Below are 22,701 nucleotides of genomic sequence, written 5' to 3'. Positions count from 1 at the left end.
GAAAAATAAACGGGGTGAAATTCTGCACAGTACTTTCTCCCACCACTTTCAAAGATCACCAGCCTCAACTGACACCAATATTAGCGGACAAGATGTGGCCTAATGGCCTGAGCTGCCAACTTTTTGACTGGGGAGTGAGGTTTGAATCTCAGTTTTAACTCAACATCCTGCGATCCTGAGCAAAACACTTTATCTCCATTTTCCTAAAAAAATCTGATTGTGTAATGTAATCTGATGCTCATGTAAAGCATCCTTATGCCAGGTTTGCTCTATATAAAACTGCACAAATAAAAAAACAAGCAGCCAGGAATCTTTGATCCAGAGAATTGGATATTCTACCCACTGACCATCTTTGCTATCCACCCACCCCCACTCCACCCCTATTTTGCCGACATAGTTTTGCATGTTCTTATGCTTTAATCGGTACTTAGCATTTTTAGAATCAAAACCACAACCCATTCCCCGCGCTTCTCCCCCAGTGAAAGATGCTATTGGCAAAAATGTCTGGACTGTGATGTCACTGCATTAAAAAAAAAAAAAAATCTTCTCTTTTTAGCATGTATTTAGAGCTCATTACCCCTCAGGAGTAGTAAGCCCTATATAAATACAATTTAATTGAAAACGGTTTGTGACGTCTGCTTTATTTGCTTGGATGGAGAGGACCGTGTCAGAGATTGCCTTTGAAGTGCCGATGTGACGTCATACACCAACATAATGGGCAAGCATTTTCTCACTTTAAAACCTGTTCATTGGCTTGCACAATGAGAACTCCAAACTGTGGGGTTTTAGTCCTAGGTGTCATGAATCACGTGACCCCCATCGCCTCCTTTGAGGACAATGCAGCAGCAAGATAAACTGAAGGTCTCTGGAGAAAAATGTTATTCTGACTCTCTCCTGCACCCCTACTTCGCACAGATTTCCTGGTACAGACATCAGCACAGCTTCAGCCCAGTGACATAACAAAGGCCCCTAAAGCCCCCGCCATGCGCGGGGCCCGAGCACCAGAGGCCCCCATCAGCACAGTGCCCTGCCCTGAGAGCTCCTAAGTGAGTACAGAGTGGGGCCCCTCCATGTAGTTTGCAAGATGGCCACTTTGTTTCGTTACGCTGCACCTTCAGCCTAATGGGCGTTGTGCGGATGTGCCAGTAAACAGACAAAACATGGAGGTAGGCCTTTCACTGTCAAAGCAGTCCTGCCTTCACTAGTCACTCTTTTTCTCCTTTTTTCGGCATTGCCATTGGTATAGTACAGATGTATTTTAGGTATAAACTACGTGCGTGGGTCCTGTCATTTATTTGTGAAGTACACAAAACAAGATGTATAACTGGGAGATGCTGTCTTCGTGCACATGTATTCATATCTGTGTCTATGGTGTTTTCTGAGTGACTGCATGTGTGTATAATTCCTTTATGTGCATTTATGCCTGAAATAGTTGAATGCTGTGCAAGCTCAAATGTACCTTTTCTGAGTGTCTCGATAAAGTTGCTTATGTGCGCCCTTTGTCCAGACTGATACGTTACAGCAGCATATTTCTTTTATAATGTAGCTCAAACATGACCCTTCATCGCCTTTAAGTTTGAAGTCTCATTCAACCTTGAACCACTGTAAAACATAGATGATTACTCAAGAATACACGAGCCTGTGCGCCGTGAGAAGTGATGTGGCACGCCACAGTGGGACGGTCATCTCATAGGTGCTTTAAGACCAGGCAGTGGGTGACCAGGGTCTCTGCAGTCTCCAGTTCCTCGGGCCGTTCTCTAACCTTGTCAATGAAGTAAAGCGCCACTGCTCGCTGCCTCAGCTTCATCTCCTTCGACTTCCAGTCCTCGCGATACTGAGCTCGTATCCGGTCCACACAAACCTTCAACTTCCGGGCTATCTCATACTTCTCCCAATCTTTTTCTCCCTGCCAAAAAAAGAAAAGGATTTGATTTGTTTACATATTAGAATAATGTTCCTTTTCATTTATTCACAGCTGCCTTCGACCGCTTCCGTATTTCAGCCCTTCACTCAGTCACTCAACTACACTGCAGCATCAGGACCGTGCCCATCATTGGCAACATCATGGTCAAAAGTGAATGTTTTAACCTAACCGTGTTTCCTTCATCTGTTCATTCATTCATTCATTCTTAAAGTTTATTCCAGCTAAAAATATCAACCATAAAACAAATACACAGAGTTTATGGAATGATGCCATTAAGCATTAAACACTACAATGTCATCATACAAATAACAGCTACAAACTAGCCGCTGAAGCATTCCTCCAGTGAACCACTGGACACAGCAACCCCCAGCATGAGAGTCTATTGGAGTGGAGAATTGCTGAAAATAAGAAATGCTCGTCTACCGATGTTAAACTGCTCCTACTCCAGTACGGGTGGTATCCATTTATGTTGTATTAATTTTTATCTTCATCAAAAGCACACAAAGTGCACCTCATGGTTTGGGATACATGTAGTCACAGGACGGGGTGAAAGGAAAGTTGTTACAAAACCTAACCCTTAGGAAAAGATAGCTTATTTCCATCCATCACCTACATAAGGACTGGTCAGTGCCCAAGTACGTTTTTTTTTTTTTATTCCAACAAGGCCATCTAACAGGGTATGTGCTAAGGTGACCAGATTCCCTACTTAGGCGTTTCTCTTCCAAGAAGACATTTTAATGCACATCTTATTGTTCTTAACTATAGCACGGCGGAATCATGCCAATCAGATCCCCCATTCCCACACACATTCTCTATACAAAGAGAAGCCACTGAAATGTGTTCATACCCTTCACATCCATAACACTTTTGAATAGTACCCAGTTCAGCTGGGCTGAAGGATTTGACCAAACAAATCCACAATAATAAGGGTGCCATCAATATTCCAGCTTCCAGTGGGCGAAGACAAAGCTTCACGTTGCATGAAAAAACAGGGAGAACGTTGGGGGTAAACTTAAATTAAGTCTACAAAACCTATTTTCTTCAATTTGAAGTGAAGATGTTTCAGTAAAACACATCCTAACCATATCTAATAACCATATGCTATAAGTGAGAAACACTTTCTTCTAGGGTTTATTTCCTAATCTATACAACCAAAAAAAGTGTCCCTAGAGATTTAACAATTTCGTGTTCCAGTGTGCAACAAATGGAACCATCCATTACCATTCTCTAAAAGCATTCCCTTATAAGGAACGACTTGCACAACTTCCAAGGGTTGTTCTCAAGGTAAAAGGCTTTGTGTTTAACGGACTTTCGGTAAATAGTTAGGATAGGAGCTCTGGCAAAATTAGTGCATGTCTTCCATTAAAAAAAAAAAAAACTATTAATTTCTTTTTTTTTTTGGGGCGTCCTAGCCATAAGCACAGACACATCCACCTGCCTTATTATAGCTATATAAAACGTTCTTCATTTACAAAATAAAGAGTAAGCAGGCCAGCACAAATCATTGGTGGTCCTCCCTTATGTCAAAATTACCTGGACCTTCACACCACAGGCCATATCTGACCTTAGCATTTGTGCTGCAGTGTAAGTTCACAAACAACTAGATAGTGCATGAAAGAAATTTGATTATTTGGGGTGGGCGATGACCCACCTGAAGGACTAATCACAACCCTTTTCAGGTTCAACCCTCAAAGTTACTTAATTAACCTGAGCTCAACCCAGTAGTAGCTGTGGCGCAGAGCAGACAGGCTTAATTTACTGCAATATGTAAATTATTTATAAAGTACCAAAATGTTAAAGTTGAAAGGCAAAACAAAAATTCCAAACCAAATTAGAACAATAGAGTAAAATGTAATAAATAAAGTGACACCAAAATGGCAAATCTAATAAAGGGCTCTTGAGATATGATTTAAAAAAAAGTTTAACTAGGAACAGCACCAAGAAGCATAAAGTGCCTATGATAGTCAATAGTTGCGATAGACTCGAACCTAGGCACTATTTGATATTGACCACAATGAAATGCTGGTCAGATACACCACCCAGGTTTGTCCTGGTCAAAGATTTTACCTTTTAGCTTTATTCTCTTAAGTCCCAATTTACCACAGGAGTACCCTAATAAAGCCCCCTAGGTCCTCAGGAGAGGCACTAAGAGATACACATGGTGTCAGGCGGAAGCCTCCGTACAGTCCAGTTCAGGTCCCACTGGTCAAGTGAGCAGTTGTAGGAGAGGCCTCTTGTAGCTTTGTTGTAACCCTATAGTTTGAACAGGAGGTCAGCCAGTTGAACTTTTGAGACCACTTCATTGTCCTACATACAAAAGAGCAGGTCCAGGAGCATTCTGAAGTGGGTCCCTGGAAGTGCCATATTTATTCCTGGCTTGAGCTAGTGGGTGGGAAGGACTTCTGGGGTCGGCCTAACCAATGGGGTAAATGCTCCTGAGGCCAATGCTACCCACTTTGGGCATTTTTAAGATGGTGAAAACCTTCAGCCACTAACTTTGGCTCAGAGGGCTGGGAATATGTGTAGGGAGTGCATTATGATAATCCTAATGTCCTCACACATCAAACACTAAAACCAAATATGGGGGAAGTCACTGTACCTACAATAAACCCAAAGAGATATGTGGTGGAACACTAGATGGGGTTTTCACCAGCCAGACAGTTGGTGCACAAGGACTGTTTTGGCATTGTTTCCCTTCCTTTGAAGTGCACCCCCAAGTGTTATAAACCCAGCAGACCTGTTAAGTAAGATTAGACATTGAAGCAGAAATTGACGCTAATCTCAAAAAGGATGCCCACAGCTTACTTGCATATGCAGTCAGATTTAGAAGAGCCATCTCTGCTAAGGTCAGCCTTCTGTTTGCTCCTGGGATGCACTTTGCACCAATTTCACACCTATTCAAATGCTAATTGTTGGCTGGCAGAAGTGGGAGAGCAAATGCAATTTACGCTCCAGGGGCTTCAAGCAGGGAAATGTTAACTTTCTATCAGTTATGTTTCCTTAATACTTATTAAATGTCCAACTTCACCACCGAATTGCATTTTTACTAACTATTTTAAATAGTTGTTTAATTCTTTTTTATTAGCATGTCTCACTCCAGAAATTGAGTATTACGATTGTATTAGGATTTTTAATCTGCACTCTTGTGTTCTAAATAAGACAGCTATGCTTGCCACAGTAATAAATATAGCTTTTGGGTGCAAGTCACTTTAAGGACATTTTAACATTAACTTTCTACATGTCCTACTTCAAAATTCCATGCACCCAGTCTTGTGGCCGGCAAGCCCTACATAGGGGTGACCTATTAAATTTTAAGTAGAAGGTTTAATTTCTTTAAATGGTTTATTGTGACAGGTTGAATTACAGTTTTTACACTGCTACAGGCAGGCTACACTGGTGGGTCTGAAGCCATGTTTGTACTGGCACTGTAGTGAATGGAACAATAGGTGCAGTAGTCCAGTGGTGGCATTTAACTTCCAGGCCCTTCCTACACCTTGTATGTTACTTGTATGGACTTATAGGGTAAATATACTCTTTAGGCATATACAAATTTGACCATGTTGATGGGAGCAGCATAGGCACTTCACAGCATTTAATAAATTTAGAAATGCTACATACCTAAATGTCTTTATTGGACTTTGAAATTTACCTCAAGGACTGTCTAATATAGGCTTGACTACTGTTTAAAAAAAATAAAAAATCCCAGGATAAGACACAACAGTCATGCACCACACTTCCTGCCCTTAGGCTATACATATAAAACAATAAGCAATCAAGGTATTTGGTGTAGTATTTAGTTTTAAAGTTAGACAGCATTCTCTCTAGAAAAAAGAACCATTATCAATTCTACAGATGACTGCTGAATGTTGAGCTACTTCCCCTTTCCAAGTACTTCCAGGTCTTTCTCAATACCTTTCTAGCAAAAACCGATCACTTGCTCATTACATTTTCTGCAAGTCCTCACTTCTTTAGAGGCAATGTGTAAAGTCTTTATGGTGCACTTCTAATGTTAATAAAGTTAAAGATAACACAAGAAAAATCCCACACCAATTTACAAAAATAGAGTAAAATGTAATACATTTAAGACCAAAATGACAATAATCCAATCAGTAGAACCAGAGAGATGTAATTTTTAAGGAATAAGTTGAATATAGCATTAAGTTGCAGAAAGTGTGGTTACCTGATTACGCCGAACAGGGACAAAAAGTTACAAGTTCAGGCCACTGCGATGGATCACAGACAGGATACAGTGACCAATTTAGGGCCACTGAGCAAGAGTACCTTCAATTCTGGTTGCAGAGCGTTATGAGATCCCACGTTAAGGTGATACAAGGTCCTGGGGTGGAGATGCATTGTGGGTAAATGCGAGGCTGCGATGCAAGGTCCTGTATCATTGAGGATGACGTCGACAACGGGCTTGCGATGTGAAGTCCTGCCTCAAAGATGTGTTGCATACCAGCTGGTTCTGAAGAGTTTGTGGGGCTTGAGATGTGGATTCTTGAGTCGGCATCGAGGATGCCTTTGAAGAGGGGCTTGCGATGTGCAATCCTGCATTTAGGATGCATCTTGCAGTGGCAACTCCATGGAGGCTGTGAGATGCAATGTGAATCCCTGTAATGGGGATGCTTTGTACGGGTGTTCCAATGTGTAGTTTTGTGAGGGGAAGCATTGCGTTTCCGATGCAGAGTTGTGGAAGGCGATGTGTTGCGCTGCATCAATGCTGCTGGGACCACAGCTGGGCTGGCAGAGCACCTTCAGTCCCACTTCCAATGGTCCTGGATTGTGGTGGCACCTCTAGGAAGGGCAGAATTCACAGCTGGCAGAGTCCAAGTGCTGGGTTCAAGATTGTTGGAGCCTGTTCTGTCCCTGAGGCTCTGATTCAGAGGCCAGCCAACTAGCCCTTGGAGTCACTCTGGTTGTCCTGGGTTCAAGATGCAGGTCCAGTCCTTCGAACTCAGGCAGGGCGGCAGTATGGTGGCACAGCAGGCAGCAGAGTGCAGTCCTCCTTGCAGCAAAGCTGTCCTTCTGAATCTTCCACAGGCCCGGATATCCACTGAAGAGCTGGTCTGAAGATCTATTATTTATATCTGGTGCCCACTTTGAAGTAGAAGGTTCTGGAGGATCCCACTTCCACCCCCACCCCCAAATTATCAAGCATCCCCCTTCTTCCCTGCCCTAGGCCAAGCTTATCTGAGGATACAAGCTTATCTGGTGATGCAAGTGAGTTCAGGCTGGGCTTTTGTGATGTGCAAGTGTGGTAGGTGACAGCTCCACCCCCTCCATAAGTTACAGTGGTCCACCTTGCATCTATCTTCCCTTTGGCTCACTGCCTGGGAGGAATACACAAAGATCAACTGCCAACTGCACCTAGTCATGTGATCCTAGAACAGACTACAGACACCAAATAGGGCAAGAAAATTCCAACTTTCCATGACTACTATTTTCAGAACTGTGACTTGAAATTCGGCTTTACCACTAAGGAGAGCTTTAAATTAATTTTGTTTAGACACAAAACTCAACACCCCTACCTGCTCATAATTTAAAGTTATAACATATTAAATATAATAAGTTAACCCACTTTTATCCAATAGGAGAGGCAGGCCGTGCGTAAGAGTTTTTTAGTACCATGACATGTAAAAATAAAAATAAAATATATGCCCAACTTTTTAAATGCACTGCACCCTGCCCTTTGGCATGCCCTAGGGGTGACACACGTATTAAAATGAAAGGTTTAGGCCTGGCAAAAAGATGTATTTTGCCATGTTGAAATGACAGTTTAAAACTGCACACCCAGGCTCTGTAGTGGCAGGCCTGAGACATGTTTAAAAGGCTACACAATCAGCGCGGCAGGCCCACCAGTAGCATTTAATTTACAGGCTCTGGGTACATGTACTACCACTTTACTAGTGCCTTACAAGTAGTACATTAAAAGGCCTAATTGTGTGAGCTAATTGTATCATGTTTAAAGGAGAGAGCACAGTCAGTGTAGCACTGGTTAGCAGTGGTAAAGTGCACAGAGTAGCACTGGTTAGCAGGGGTAAAGTGCACAGAATCCGAAAGAACAACAAAAACGGGCTCAGAAAAAAGGAGAGTGAATGCAAAAAAGCTTTGGGATTACACTGCAGAAAGGGCCAAGTCCAACAAACACTACATTCTGTTTGCAGGACAATAACAGTAGGATTGTGAAATACATTTAGAAACTGATGATCTCGTTGTTACTATGTTGTGATCACTTAAGGTTTTAATTAGGACTGTGTAGTCTAAAATCATGTGTCCTTTTTAAGAAAATGTAGCCCATTTACCTAAGGTATCTCAGTTAAATTAGACCTATATCCAGATTAAAAGTCCTCCCTGTGCTCTCCCATGGATGGAGGTGACACTAGTGTCGAAAGCTTGTATTCCTCATTGGCCCACGTGTCTGGTAATTATACAATAAAGCTCATACAAACTCTGCACACTTTTTTATTTAGAACAGACATACAATGTTTCATGTTCCATGTTTATGTGTTATCTGATATTCATTTGTATACTCTTTAGGAGGAACCTCTATCAATCTTTCCTGCTGTATTTTCAGAAGACTCATTACTGAAATTCTTCACCTTTATATTTGTCAGTTATTCGGCATTCACAGGTAACAAAATCATGCATCCTTCTTTCAAACAATACGGTCCATTGAATATAGTGCCCAAGGGACCTTACATCTTGTATTATGCTACACTGGTTAGTAGCGTGAATACGGACTATCATACCCACTGAAAAAGGGGTGCTTTCGTTTGTAATAACATTGGTGTCATTTGTGGAAACTGCAGGACATTGGTAGACAAGTGGCAACTGGCTATGTTTTGGCATGTCACGTTTTGTGCAGATCCGTGCTGGGAGGGAAATATTTTAAGGGGTCCCATATAAGTTACATTTTCCATTCTAGCTGATGTACAATTACTTGCTCTCTGCTACAGAAAATAATGAAACCATCATCAACCTTAACAAGACGTGACATCACTGCGTTTCCCGAGAATTCACATTTTCAGGAATTCACATCATGCCAAAGCCCTTTCTAAGAGAGCCAGAAATGCAGACCTAATTTTCCAGTACCACCTCCAGTAGAAGTGACATTACTGCGTTTCCAAACATCCATTTCCCTACTCAATTCTTCAAATAACTCCTAGGGCATATATCCACCTTGGTGTGTCTAGGAAAGGACAGAGACAAAGGCATTTCTTTTATGGGCCAGCTAAACTAAAGAATAGTCTTGTCCAAGAGCCCTGCTTCACTGCAATATACAAGATAAAACCATATGCCTCACCCAGTACCCCCTCTGCCCATACCCACATTCACACCGAGACAACACAAGTCCTCCCATAGCATCCTCACAAAACATAAGTCCAACCTACCCATACATCCTGCTAACCAACACACACCCTCAAGCTATCACACATTTCAAACATGCTCTTTAACAGATGCTCTGCAGTACTGTATGCTCCAGACATCACAGAGCTCATCATCCAATGGACACTCGCTGCTCTCATCATAGAAAACTGGTTCTCTCCCACATCCTAGATATCCTTGTTCCCACAGGGTACAGCATTTATCATACAGACAATAAATATAGGAGGAAAGGTGGCCTCGCTGACATCTTGATCCTGCTCCCTAGGCAAGTAAGTGGCACTCAACTCCACAGAGCTCCTGACATGCCACTTCTCAGTCTGCCACCTACCATCACATTAACAGGTCAGAACAAGACTTAATTGACAAATTCTTGGATCCCTCGTAGATGACTTCTATCTCTCACGATACAAGACACCAAGAGCTAAAAAAAACAACAATAACAAAAAAAAAACAGGCACCCTTCCTTGACATGCTCAACATTGGGTACGTTGCCTCTCAATCAAAACCCTCCAAAGGCCATATCCTCAATATCATATTTTCAACCATCCAATTAAAACAAACAATACCCATGGACTAGACTGACCACCTTACTATTCCTATCACGTCTCAAGGCCCAAAAACAAACCAAGGTGAAGCTGAAAGAAGAACACACAAACCCTCCAATCATTCAAAGACTTTTCTATCAACTACGTAATGTTTCAATTCAGCTCTCACCTGGCCAACTTATATCCATGTTCCAACTAAAAGATGTAAATGTAAGCTACAATCTTCAGCACCCTGGCACTCACCCGACAATATTCCTACCATGCAACACACTTACAATCTCATCACATCAGCCAGAGCAAAGTACTATACCATAAGTGAAGCTGTCAACAATAGAATGCTCATCAAGAATAATGCACTGAATAAACCCAATGCCTGACCCTATCATCCCACACTCCATAGACCAGTGCAATGCCACCAACCTCCTCTTAAAAGGATAAAAATACAGAAAATTCAACAGCACATTAACAGTAAGAGGCTTGCTTTGCTTAGACCCACTCCTGTTCATACTCCAGCAATGGTCCTATTTCGAAGTCCTTTCCCTTGCAGATCTCACTGAAATACCAAACTACTTTAAAACCACCTGCAGTTAAGAAGTCTTACTCTTATACTTTACCTCACCTGAGAATTGCTCTCACCTACTCATTATTGCCAACACCACACTCACTCAAGGCACCTTCATATAAGCTCTGAAGATAGGCCAAACCCATGTAAGCCAACTTCTGCGTAATTATCAATCTGACTGCAGGTCCCACTTTAGCATGGAGACATCTATCTTACACATAGGTGGTCATTCTGACCCCGGCGGTAAAATGCACTTACCGCCGGTCAGAAGACCGCCATAACACCGCCGCGGCCGCGGAAACCCGCCACGGTCATTCTGACCCGCAGAAGGCAAACCTCCGAAAATCCGACAGCCACAACCGACCGCCAGACCAGCGGTCGGCGGAAAGGTGGAGGTGACAAAACCTCCACCGCCACGCCAACAGAAATACGCCCATGCCATTACGACCCACGAATCCACGCGGCGGTCATTCAAACGCGGTATTCCATTGGCGGGACACACCGCCGCGGTCAGAATACACACAAACGAACAAAACTCAGCCACATTGGACGATTTGAATCCCACACACCTGATACACATACACACACCACTCCCACACACACAATACAATATAAAACACACACCCACATCACCCACAAACCCCTACGCCAAAAAATTCTGAAAGAAGGCCAGAGCGAGACACCAGCATCCACAAACTAGCAGCCACAGCCACTCAACACCATCACCCACACACTATCCACACACAAAACAACACACACCACCACACTCAACACACTTAACTACACATACTCCACCCCACACATCATACACACCACCCCATGGCACCCAAAGACAACCCCGCTTCACAGACGAAGAACTCAGGGTCATGGTGGAGGAAATCGTTCGGGTAGAGCCCCAGCTGTTCGGCACACAGATACAATACACCAGCATTGCCCGGAGGACGGAGCTATGGCAGAGGATTGTCGACAGGGTCAACGCTGTGGGACAGCACCCCAGAAATCGGGAAGACATCAGGAAGCGATGGAACGACCTACGGGGGAAGGTGCGTTCCATGGTATCCAGGCACAACATCGCCGTGCAGAAGACTGGCGGAGGACCCCCACCTCAACCCCCACAATTCACATCATGGGAGGAGGAAGTCTTGAACATCCTGCATCCTGACGGCCTCGCAGGAGTCGGCGGAGGAATGGATACTGGTAAGTTGAAGCTTCACTACTGCTTCCCCCCCACCTGCATGCCAAATCATACCCCAACCCTCACCCCCATCCTCGAACCCCACCCCCACCCCCACCCTCACCCCCACCACCATCCTCACCCCCACCACCATCCTCACCCCCACCCCCAGCACACCTATTCCCCGCCAATGTCTCACCATCACAACCCACACATCCCAAAACCTAGGCCTGCATGCGTCCACTAAGCATGGACACCCATCACCAAAGCATGCCCAATGCATATACACATCCCCCCCACAAGCCACCCTCACCAAAGCCCCCACACACGAATGCCAGCACTTGGGGACACGAGAACCCATAGATACACCCATATGCCACACATTGAAACTATAACCATACCTCTATACCCCTGCAGGACCCGACCGTCAACACACCGCGGCGGAGGGGCCAGAATTCTCCACACCCCCCACCCAAGAGGCCGTCAGCGATGACAGCAGCTCTGTCGACCTGGACACCGATGACCAGCCCGGACCATCGGGGACCTCTGGACAGTCGGTTCCCCTCACACAGGCCCAGGCCACTACAGACCCAAACCCCTCTGGGAACACCAGCACAGCTCCCACCCAGCGGGCCCATGCCTCTGTCTCCAGGGCGCGTCAATCTGCGGTGTGTCTACCACTACAGGGCACCCAGGATAACCCACCACCCCAACAACAACAGGGACCTGGGGGCAGTGGTAGTGGGCACACCGGCCAGGGGGCAGAGGCCCAGGGAAACAGGGCAACTCGGAGGGCAGCTGTGCGACAGGGGGGGGACGGGCCCAGGGAACCCACTCTCCACGAGGTCCTCACCACCATCATGGGAGCATACAACCGCTCCCAGGAGACGATGGCGACGGTACTGGCCCGGTTCCAGGAGATCCAGGTACTGCAGGAGGAACACTATCGGGGGTACAGGGAGGACATCAGAGCCCTCAACACCACCCTGGTTACCATGGTAGGGCTGCTGCAGGACCTCGTCAACACCAGGGCGGACACTCAACAACACCCAAGGGCCCCTGCCACTAGCCTGGACCAAGAACAGCCAACCACCTCCGCCGGCGCTAGTGGACAGGAGGCCCCCGCACAGCAGCAGCCCACCAGACCCCCACCTCCTGCAGGAGAAGAACCACCCCGCAAGAGGGCCCTGAGATCTCGCAAGAAGACAGAGTAGGATGTCAAGACCCCCGCCAGCAATGGATACCACCTGATGTCATCCCACTGTCCCACATTGTCACCCTGTCCATCCTTGAACTGCCCATGCTCCATCTCTCCACAGGCCTCTGGACAATGCACCTGTGTGACTGTTACTCTGGACTCTGCCATGGACATTCCTTCACCATAGCCCCCACCCACTTGAAACCACCCATCCCATTTTGAGCACTTAAATAAACACCTATTTTGCACAAAACTATCTGGAGTCTGGCTGTGATTTCAATATATTGTAATTGACATGACAGTGCAAATATGTCCTTGTACATGGTGAAGTCAACAAACAGCTGCCACAAAGCTGTAGTCCATGGGGAAACGAAGCACAGGACTCGTAGTGGGGACCCCAGATCTGAAATAGGGAGGGAAAAGCCACAACTCAGTCATCATACACTGGGGCAAATAGACAGGCAGCAGAGATGCAGGAGAGTAGTTCACATTTACTAAATTATCTTTGAAATGTTACCTGTGTCCTATTGGAAGTACTGTTCAATGATTCTGTCCCTGTTGTCTGTTTCAGCCCCGTCGTCTTCCTCCTCGTCACTCTCCTCAGGTTCCACAGCTGCCACAACACCACCGTCTCGACCATCCTCCTGCAGGAAAGGCACCTGGCGGCGCAAAGCCAGGTTGTGAAGCATGCAGCAGGCCACGATGATGTGACACACCTTCTTAGGTGAGTACATTAGGGATCCACCTGTCATATGCAGGCACCGAAACCTGGCCTTTAGGAGGCCAAAGGTGCGTTCGATCACCCTCCTAGTACGCCCATGGGCCTCATTGTACCGTTCCTCTGCCCTGGTCCGGGGATTCCTTACTGGGGTCAGTAGCCACGACAGGTTGGGGTACCCAGAGTCCCCCACTAGCCATACACGGTGTCTCTGTAGCTGTTCCATCACGTAAGGGATGCTGCTATTCCTTAGGATGTAGGCGTCATGCACTGACCCTGGGAATTTGGCATTTACATGCGAGATGTACTGGTCAGCCAAACACACCACCTGGATGTTCATTGAATGGTAACTTTTTCTGTTCCTGTACACCTGCTCCCTGTCTCTTGGGGGAACCAAAGCCACATGGGTCCCATCAATGGCACCAATGACGTTGGGAATATGTCCAAGGGCGTAGAAATCACCCTTCACTGTAGCCAATTCGCCCACCTCAGGGAAAATGATGTAGCTCCTCACGGATTTCATCAGGGCAGACAACACTCTGGATAACACCTTCGAAAACATGGGCTGAGACATCCCAGAAGCAATTCCCACTGTTGTCTGAAATGACCCACTTGCCAAGAAATGGAGTACTGACGTGACCTGCACCAGAGGGGGAATCCCTGTGGGTTGGCGGATGGGGGACATCAGGTCGGGCTCCAGCTGGGCACACAGTTCATGGATAGTGGCACGGTTAAGACGGTAGGTCAGGATAATGTGGCGTTCTTCCATTGTCGACAGGTCCACCAGCGGTCGGTACACGGGAGGATTCATCCGTCTCCTCGCCCAACCCAGCGGACAGTGCCTAGGAAGGACAACATGGAGCACACAGTCAAGCAACCCACAGGTACGTACTCACAGCTAGCACAGTAAACGATTCTCTATGCAGTGAATGGCGTGTGAGTGGCTATGCAAGGCCTAGGCCTGTGTGACGCAGTTGAAATTGAGCCATGTGGGCCCTGGAAATGGCGGCTGCCTGACCTGTGAAGTGTGACAATGGGATGTGAGGTCAATGCGCTGGCGTGGCACACCGCGGCGGGCGAAGACCGCGGCGCGAAGCCGCATTGGTTAACATTGAAGCCTATGGGTTTCAGGAGCCAATGGCGAAGGGCGCCGGCGGTGGCGGGACGCACCGCCGCGGTACGCACCGCCGCTGACGTGACCGCCATTTTCTATCTACTTATCCACTTGCGACTTGAACTTTCACAGGAGAGGACCTATACTGCAAGTGTTGCTGTGACCTCGGTCTGGAAGGGACAATGGCTGCTGCGCCTGGGGAAAGGGCCCCTGCCTTCACTGGAGAGGAGTTGGAGAAACTTGTGGATGGGGTCCTCCCCCAGTATGCGCTACTCTACGGTCCTCCAGACCAACAAGTGAGTTTAATTCAATCTGGATTTGGGGCCACTGGCTGGCTTGGGGGCCCAGCGGGGGGCCTGGCGGGGATGGGGGGCATGTTGGGCCTGGCGGGGGGCATGGCGGGGATGGGGGCATGTTGGGCCTGGCGGGGGGCATGGCGGGGGGCCTGGCGGGGATGGGGGGCATGTTGGGCCTGGCGGGGGCATGGCGGGGGGCCTGGCGGGGATGGGGGGCATGTTGGGCCTGGCGGGGGGCCTGGCGGGGGGCATGGCGGGGATGGGGGGCATGTTGGGCCTGGCGGGGGGCATGGCGGGGGGCCTGGCGGGGATGGGGGGCATGTTGGGCCTGGCGGGGGGCATGGCGGGGGGCCTGGCGGGGATGGGGGGCGTTGGGCCACTGGCAAGGAAAATGCTGACAAACTTGAACGTGGTATTTCTCCCTCCCTGTACGTGTCACATAGGTCCGCGCCCATGAGAAGATCGGGATTTGGCGTGCCATCGCCAAGGAAGTCCGGACCCTGGGGATCCACCATCGACGGGGCACCCACTGCCGCAAGAGGTGGGAGGACATCCGCCGCGGGACCAAGAAGACCGCCGAGTCTCTGCTGGGGATGGCCTCCCAACGTAGGCGGGGTGCCTGCCGTCAACTGAGCCCCCTGATGTTCCGGATCCTGGCGGTGGCCTACCCTGATTTGGATGGGCGCGTGAGGGCAGCACAGCAGACACAAGGGGGTGAGAACAAGCATTATCTACTCTGTTGTCGCGCAGTGGAGGTGTCTGGGTGGGGGAGGAGGGCTGGTGGTCCCCCTAGGCCAGGGCGATATCTGTAGGCTGGGCACCCCCGTAAGCCCCTGTGTCCCCAGCCACCATCCTCAGTAGTTTGTCAGTACAGCCATCCCTGGGCCGTGTCATCCATGGGTGCAGTTGTCAACTCTAGGCGTGTAGGGCATGTTCCACGGAATGCGTAGCGGACCACAAGTGCGCAACTTAGTGCAGGGGGCATCTGTGTCTGTCATGTCCGCTAACTGTACCGGAGATCCATGTACTCAATATCCCTTTATTTCTCTCTCCCCCCCCCTTTTTGTTTGTCTTTCTGTGCTTGTGTGCATCAGCATCATCAGGCGGAGGAGAAGTGGCATCGGGGCAGGAGGGAGCTGCATCTCACATGGCCCAGGAGGGCCATGCCACAGAGTCAGACTGGACCAGTGAGACGGAGGGCGAGGGGAGCTCCACGACGGGGACGACTGGACCCTGCAGCGACACGGACACGTCCTCGGAAGGGGGCTCCCTTGCGGGGGTGGCACCATCCGTGCCCCCCGCCATTACAGGTACAGCCGCCACCCAGCGCACCATCTCCGCCCTCCCAGCAGCCCCTCAGCGTTCGCCCCGTGCCCGCTCTGCCAGGAAGCCGGGCATCTCCTTCGCCCTAGGCACCTCAGGCCCTGCCCCTGTTACCCCTGCTGCCCTCAGTGAGGAGGTCATTGACCTCCTCCGAACGCTCATTGTTGGGCAGACTACCCTTTTGAATGCCATCCAGGGGGTGGAGAGGGAGGTTCATCGCAGCAATGCGTACCTGGAGGGCATTCATTCGGGTCAGGCTGCCCATCAGCGATCGTTCCAGGCTCTGGCCTCAGCACTGACGGCAGCCATTGTCCCTGTCTCCTGCCTCCCTCTACTAACTCCCTCCTCCCAGTCTCCTGTTCCTCTGCCTGTCCCACCCACACCATCAGACCAGCCTGCACACACCTCAACACCCAAGAGAAGCTCATCCAAACATAAGCACCACAGATCACGCAGACATTCACACACGCAACATTCCGATGCAGACATGCCAACAGTCACTACCACCTCTGTGACCCCCACCTCCTCGTCTCCCTCCTCCCTCCCTGTGACGTCTACACTCACACCTCCATTCACCTCACCATCAGCCAGTGTTTCCATCACCAGCACACCCTCCACTCCAGTCCGCACACGTGCAGTCACCACCCCCACTGCCATTTACACGTCCCCTGTGTCCTCTCCCACTGTGTCTGTCACCCCCTCTTCCACACCACACAAACGCAGCCACCCACCCACCCAACAGCCATCCACCTCACGACAGCCTATCCCTCCTGCACCTGCACCCAAAGACAGCAAACGTGACTCACCTACAACCACATCCTCTCCCTCCACTCCCATTCCCACTGTACCTACCACTCTCCATTGTCCCAAGAAACTCTTCCTCGCCACTACTAACTTCTTTCCTGACCCTGAGCCCCCCCCTCCTTCTCGTCGGGGTAAGAAGAGCACCTCAGCCACCACCAGCCCTGCAGCCCCCTTGACAAGGGTGCAGGGGTATTGGAGCCCGCCAGCCCGCATGTCTGGATCTTCGCCCAGCAGCAAGGGGACAGCCAGCCCACCCCCTGGGAAGAGGAGCAGAAGGCGGAAGGGGCGCCGCAGGAGCCCGCCTTCTACATCCCCCCCGGACACCACCCAGAGACAGTCACCAGCCACAGCTCCAAAGGGAGGAAAGGGCACAGGCCCACGACTAAGGAGGGCAAGGGCAGCAAGTCGGAGAGGTCAGGCAGCAGGCCTGCTGCCCAGGAGGAGCCCACAACCCCCATAGCCGCTGCCCCGGGAGGAACCGGCACAGCTGCCCCGGGAGAGCCCACCACCCCCATAGCCGCTGCCCAGGGAGGACCCAGCCCAGCTGGCCAGGAGGGCCCCACCACCCACATCCCAGGTGGGCATTGAAGGAGCACCATCCCCGCTGCCCAGGAGGGCACCACCAGGCAATGAGCAGTTGGCCATAGACCGGCCGCCGTCTCCAGAACCGCTGAACTTGGCCCCGCCGTCTCAAGCACCGCTCCGCTGGGCCCCGCCGTCTCAAGAACCGCTGAACTGGGCCCTTCAAGGCAAGGACCGCTGAACTGGGCCCCGCTGTCTCAAGAACCGCTGAACTGGGCCCTTCAAGGCAAGGACCGCTGAACTGGGCCCCGCCGTCTCAAGCACCGCTCCGCTGGGCCCCGCCGTCTCAAGAACCGCTGAACTGGGCCCCGCCGTCTCAAGCACCGCTCCGCTGGGCCCCGCCGTCTCAAGAACCGCTCCGCTGGGCCCCGCCGTCTCAAGAACCGCTCCGCTGGGCCCCGCCGTCTCAAGCACCGCTCCGCTGGGCCCCGCCGTCTCAAGAACCGCTGAACTGGGCCCCGCCGTCTCAAGAACCGCTGAACTGGGCCCCGCCGTCTCAAGCACCGCTCCGCTGGGCCCCGCCGTCTCAAGAACCGCTGAACTGGGCCCTTCAAAGCAAGAACCGCTGGCCCTTTGGCAGACGTGGCAGGGCAGGATCTATCTCGGGCAGGGCTGCAGGATGTCCTCTGGCCAACTTGCCTCCTCCAGTGGCAGTGGGATCTGTTATGGACTGTATGGACCGTGGCTTTGCACTCCCCAGGATGGCCCAGTGGGCAGGCCACCCACTGTATGGACTGTGGCTTTGCACTCCCCAGGATGGCCCAGTGGGCAGGCCACCCACTGTATGGACTGTATGGACAGTGGCTTTGCACTCCCCAGGATGGCCCAGTGGGCAGGCCACCCACTGTATGGACTGTTTGGACAGTGGCTTTGCACTCCCCAGGATGGCCCAGTGGGCAGGCCACCCACTGTATGGACTGTATGGACAGTGGCTTTGCACTCCCCAGGATGGCCCAGTGGGCAGGCCACCCACTGTATGGACTGTATGGACAGTGGCTTTGCACTCCCCAGGATGGCCCAGTGGGCAGGCCACCCACTGTATGGACTGTATGGACTGTGGCTTTGCACTCCCCAGAATGGCCCAGTGGGCAGGCCACCCACTGTATGGACTGTATGGACTGTGGCTTTGCACTCCCCAGGATGGCCCAGTGGGCAGGCCACCCACTGTATGGACTGTTTGGACTGTGGCTTAGCACTCCCCAGGATGGCCCAGTGGTCATGGAGTCCCCTCGTGGATCTGGCGTCGTGTACTCAAGTGGCTGAGGTGCCCCCCCTTCCCTTCCCCCTGAGGTGCCTGTCCTATTTTCTTTCTGATGCCCCTGCAGTGTTCTCTCCGTGGAGTTCTTGTCGTGGGACTGGGCCTTGCCCCTTTGCACAGGACCCCTGTGATCCACGGACAGTGGTTGGACTACATTTAGTAGCTGTGTATATTTTGTACATAGTTTATTTATTTATTGGGATTACTGGTGTACATATTTCAATATATCTGCCCGTTTATGATCTCTTCTTTTGGTCTTTGCATTATTTCGGAGGGGGGGGGTTTGTGGGTTGTGACAGTGATCTGTGGGAATGCATTGATGTGTGTGTTGTAGTGGGTGTGGGTGGGTGGGTGTGTGCCGGTAATCTTTTCCCTCCCCTGTGTCGTAGGTGCAGTACTCACCGATGTCTTCCGCGCCGCCGGGCGTGCTCCTGGTATATGAGCAGGTATAGGAGTGCGGGGATGACCTGCAACTCTGGTTCCATACTGTCGGAATCTCGCGTGGAGTGCGTAGAGGTGAGCGTTTTCCCGTTCGTAGTCTGTTTCCGCAGTGTTCTTATCGGCGGTGCTCCCGCCCCGGAAAAGGTGGCGGATTGGTGGGTCGTGATAGGGTGGGCGGTACATTGTCTGCCGCCTGGCTGTTGGTGGGGACCGCCGCGCTGTTTGTTTGTACCGCCGTGGCGGGCGGAGTGTTAATACGGCGGGCTGTGTTGGCGGTTCCCGCCAGGGTCAGAATTGCATATTTTAGACCGCCGGCCTGTTGGCGGCTTGGCCGCCGCTTTATCACCGACCGCCAGGGTCAGAATGAGGGCCATAGTGCCCTTCTGACTAAACATGTGAATGACAACTGCCTCCTGTTATTGCTGGATGCCTTAGCCTTCAACATCACTGACCATCCTACCTCATCCAATCCAAAGAGATGAATGGGGTTAACTAGCAACATTCGTCACTGAGTCTCATTCTAACTTTCCAACTGACACTTGTTCATTTATATGTGCACATCCAGGACCCTGAAAATCCCCATCACCTGCGGAGTACCCAAAGGCTCCATCCTGTTCCTGTCACACATTCGACCCCTACATGGAAACTATTAAGTCTCTACTTACTGTAACAGCACCAACGTTCAGCAATATGCCTACCATACAAAGCTACTTGAAAACCTCCATTTCAGATATCCAGTGCCCTCAAATACAGTCAGTATCTCACCCAGAACTTGAAGTCCAGCATCTAGCTGGAGCTCAAACCCACCAAGACAGAATTTATTTTCTAATAATAACCGAGAATCAGTCCAGATCTGGCTCAATGGCATGAATATTGACTGTTTTGCTCCCCAACTTTCACCCAATGCAAGGTCACATGGATTAATTCTGGACTCCTCTCTCACTCTCAAGTTATAATTCCATGAAAACTAAGATTGCCTAGTATCAGCGCCCACAACTAAAGAGAGTGAAAGTGTTCCTCCCAGAAAGCTACTTCAGAACTGCTTTTCAAGCCCCCATGCTCTTGCATTTGGATGGCCGAAACGCCCTGTTCCATGGCCTTCAAAACTCCTCATTGGCCTCCATTAATGGCATCCAACATGAGGCAGGACATCTCATCAAGGACTGCAGTAGTAAAATATCATCACCTTTCTGCATCCCCTGCCAGTCTGTACCATCTTGAAAAGTAGCTGCATGATTTTCAAAGTCATCACAACTAGCATCACTCTCTATCTGGCTGACAAACTCGCCATCCCTGGTGGCTGTTTTTAACGATATGGAAAAAAAAAAAAAAATTAGAAAAAAGTTAAAGCTGCACCACTTTAACAACACGGCAATGCAGTAACCATAAACTTCTGCTTCCAAAAAAAACAGCTGACAAATCACATGTTTGGCCTTGTCCTTGCTTTTGACCCTGTGCAGCGGCTTGCTGCCTTTTGGCTAGGTTCAAATTATACAAATAACTACACACAAATTTAACATAAAACTGCAAGTTCACTCAGAATAGTTTGTTATATATTTGCATTAACAAATTATGCCTGGTAAGCTTCAAAAGGTTAAATTGTAGATTTTGACTGTTAAAAGACCATCTGCAGACCCAGGTGTAGGAGGCTGGCTCAGTTTACGGTGTACACCTATGGTGTGGCACCCTATACTGAGTCCAGGCAACCCTTAGTGATAGTTAATAGGTGCTGAGATATCAAAAGCTCTCTAGGGGTAGCTGAGGTGAACAGCTGAAGCTTATCCAGGAGGAATGTAAAGCACTTGCAATACCACAGTAGTCAGAGAGTAACTCACAAGAAAGAACAACACAAGTGTTACAAAAATAAAGGATACTTTATTACAGCACTACTACTAGATTAGCATTGGTATATCTCACTTTGGAGATATCTACACACAGTATGTACACAAAACCATCAGAAACAGCATAAAAATACACATGGCCCTATGGGAGGGCCAAACCATACACTAAAAAAGTGGAATGTCAAATAGTGAACCCAACCAAGGTAAGTGTGGTACTTAGCTAGGGGCTGGGGCAGATAGAAACACCAGAGTTAAGTGCAGTAAGTGTCCCCAGCATCCAGGTGTAAAGTAGTTACCCACCCAGTTGTCCCCTAGGCTAACGCAGAGAGTATAGGTAGGAGTTTATGGGATTCAGGACCCTTCCCAGTGGACCATGAGGAAACCAAAAGACAAGAGGATGGATGGAGAGTGCCATATCCCAGGATACCCAGAATACAGGAGTACCTACACCAGGGACCCAGATGCAGAGAGGAGAAGGGGCTATCTCTGAAGTCAGTGGAAGCTGGATTGTCCAGCTGCTGTCAGGACCCGTGGACCAGGCCGGTGGAACCCAGGGATGTATTTGACCTCCAAATGAAGGGGACAGAGTCCAGTACCCTTGGAGGTGCCCAGGTGGTGCAAATGGCAATGCCCACTTTCCTGAAGGTGTAAGTTCTTGCAAGTCGGGGGAAGAATAAGTCCATCGGCAGGGTTCAGGAGTGGCAGAGGGTCCCAGGAGTCACCTCAGAGCTGTCACTAAACGGTCGCCGAATTACAGGAGGGTCAGTGACCAGCCAGGTCATCAACAAGCACTGGCAAATGCAAACAGGAGCTGAAAAAGTTTTTGTAACGTTTCGGGGACCACAAAGGTCCAGATGACTATCAAGGAGAGGGAGTCAGGACTGGCCCTCAGCATGCAGGAAAGCCAGAAGAAGTTATTGGAGCCACCACAAGTGACCCACATGCGATGGACACAGGGAGTCACAAGGAGGCCTCACCAGCACAACAAAACAGAAGTCCCATGTCGCAGGAGTTGCAAGACAGGGGCTAATCTTCGAGTTGCAGAGTCCTGAAGACTGGGGGTTCTTTGCTTCTGAAGATCTCCAGGAGGAAGAGTCAACAAGCCTTGGCAAGTGCAACAGTCACAGTTCACATGGGTTCGAGTCCAGTGGCAGGAGCAGGGGCCCACAGTCTACCATGTTGGTTAGAAGACAAGCAGGACCTAGAGGAGGCCACAGACACCACCTGTGTTGCAGAGTCATTGGATGTCCGTGGGACACCAGACCCCACCAGCCGGTCGATGATGTCTTGAGGGGCCTGCAAATGCAGGAGAGTGCTCCTTCACTGTAAGGAAGATTCCTTCATGTTTTTAAGTGCAAACAGAGTCCTTATGACCCTGCAGGATGCACACCCTTGGATATTGAAGAATTCTTGCAGGATCTAGAGAAAATGTCGCAGTGGGAATTTTTCCACTAGAAGCAGATATGTTTCGGTTGAAGAGCAGACCAGCAGCAATTCCAGAGGCCATGACCATAAGATTTCTTACAGAGAGTTAC

At 49.6% G+C, this 22,701-nt stretch overlaps 1 protein-coding gene across 2 annotated transcripts in view; it reads right to left on the bottom strand.

The window, feature by feature from the left end:
* Positions 1–22,701, bottom strand: part of LOC138268325 (DNA topoisomerase I, mitochondrial-like) — a 1,149,155-nt gene that overhangs the window by 111,069 nt on the left and 1,015,385 nt on the right. For both annotated transcript variants that reach the window (XM_069217851.1, XM_069217852.1), the window contains one exon: positions 1,763–1,906. In XM_069217851.1, coding sequence (XP_069073952.1) covers positions 1,763–1,906 — 144 coding nt within the window. The remainder of the gene's footprint in view (positions 1–1,762; positions 1,907–22,701) is intronic.

The sequence above is a fragment of the Pleurodeles waltl genome, chromosome 12, assembly GCF_031143425.1.
Source record: "Pleurodeles waltl isolate 20211129_DDA chromosome 12, aPleWal1.hap1.20221129, whole genome shotgun sequence".
NCBI classification, from domain to species: domain Eukaryota; kingdom Metazoa; phylum Chordata; class Amphibia; order Caudata; family Salamandridae; genus Pleurodeles; species Pleurodeles waltl.
The sequence above is the reverse complement of the archived record's forward strand: the minus strand, read 5'-3'. Positions and strand labels throughout refer to the sequence as shown.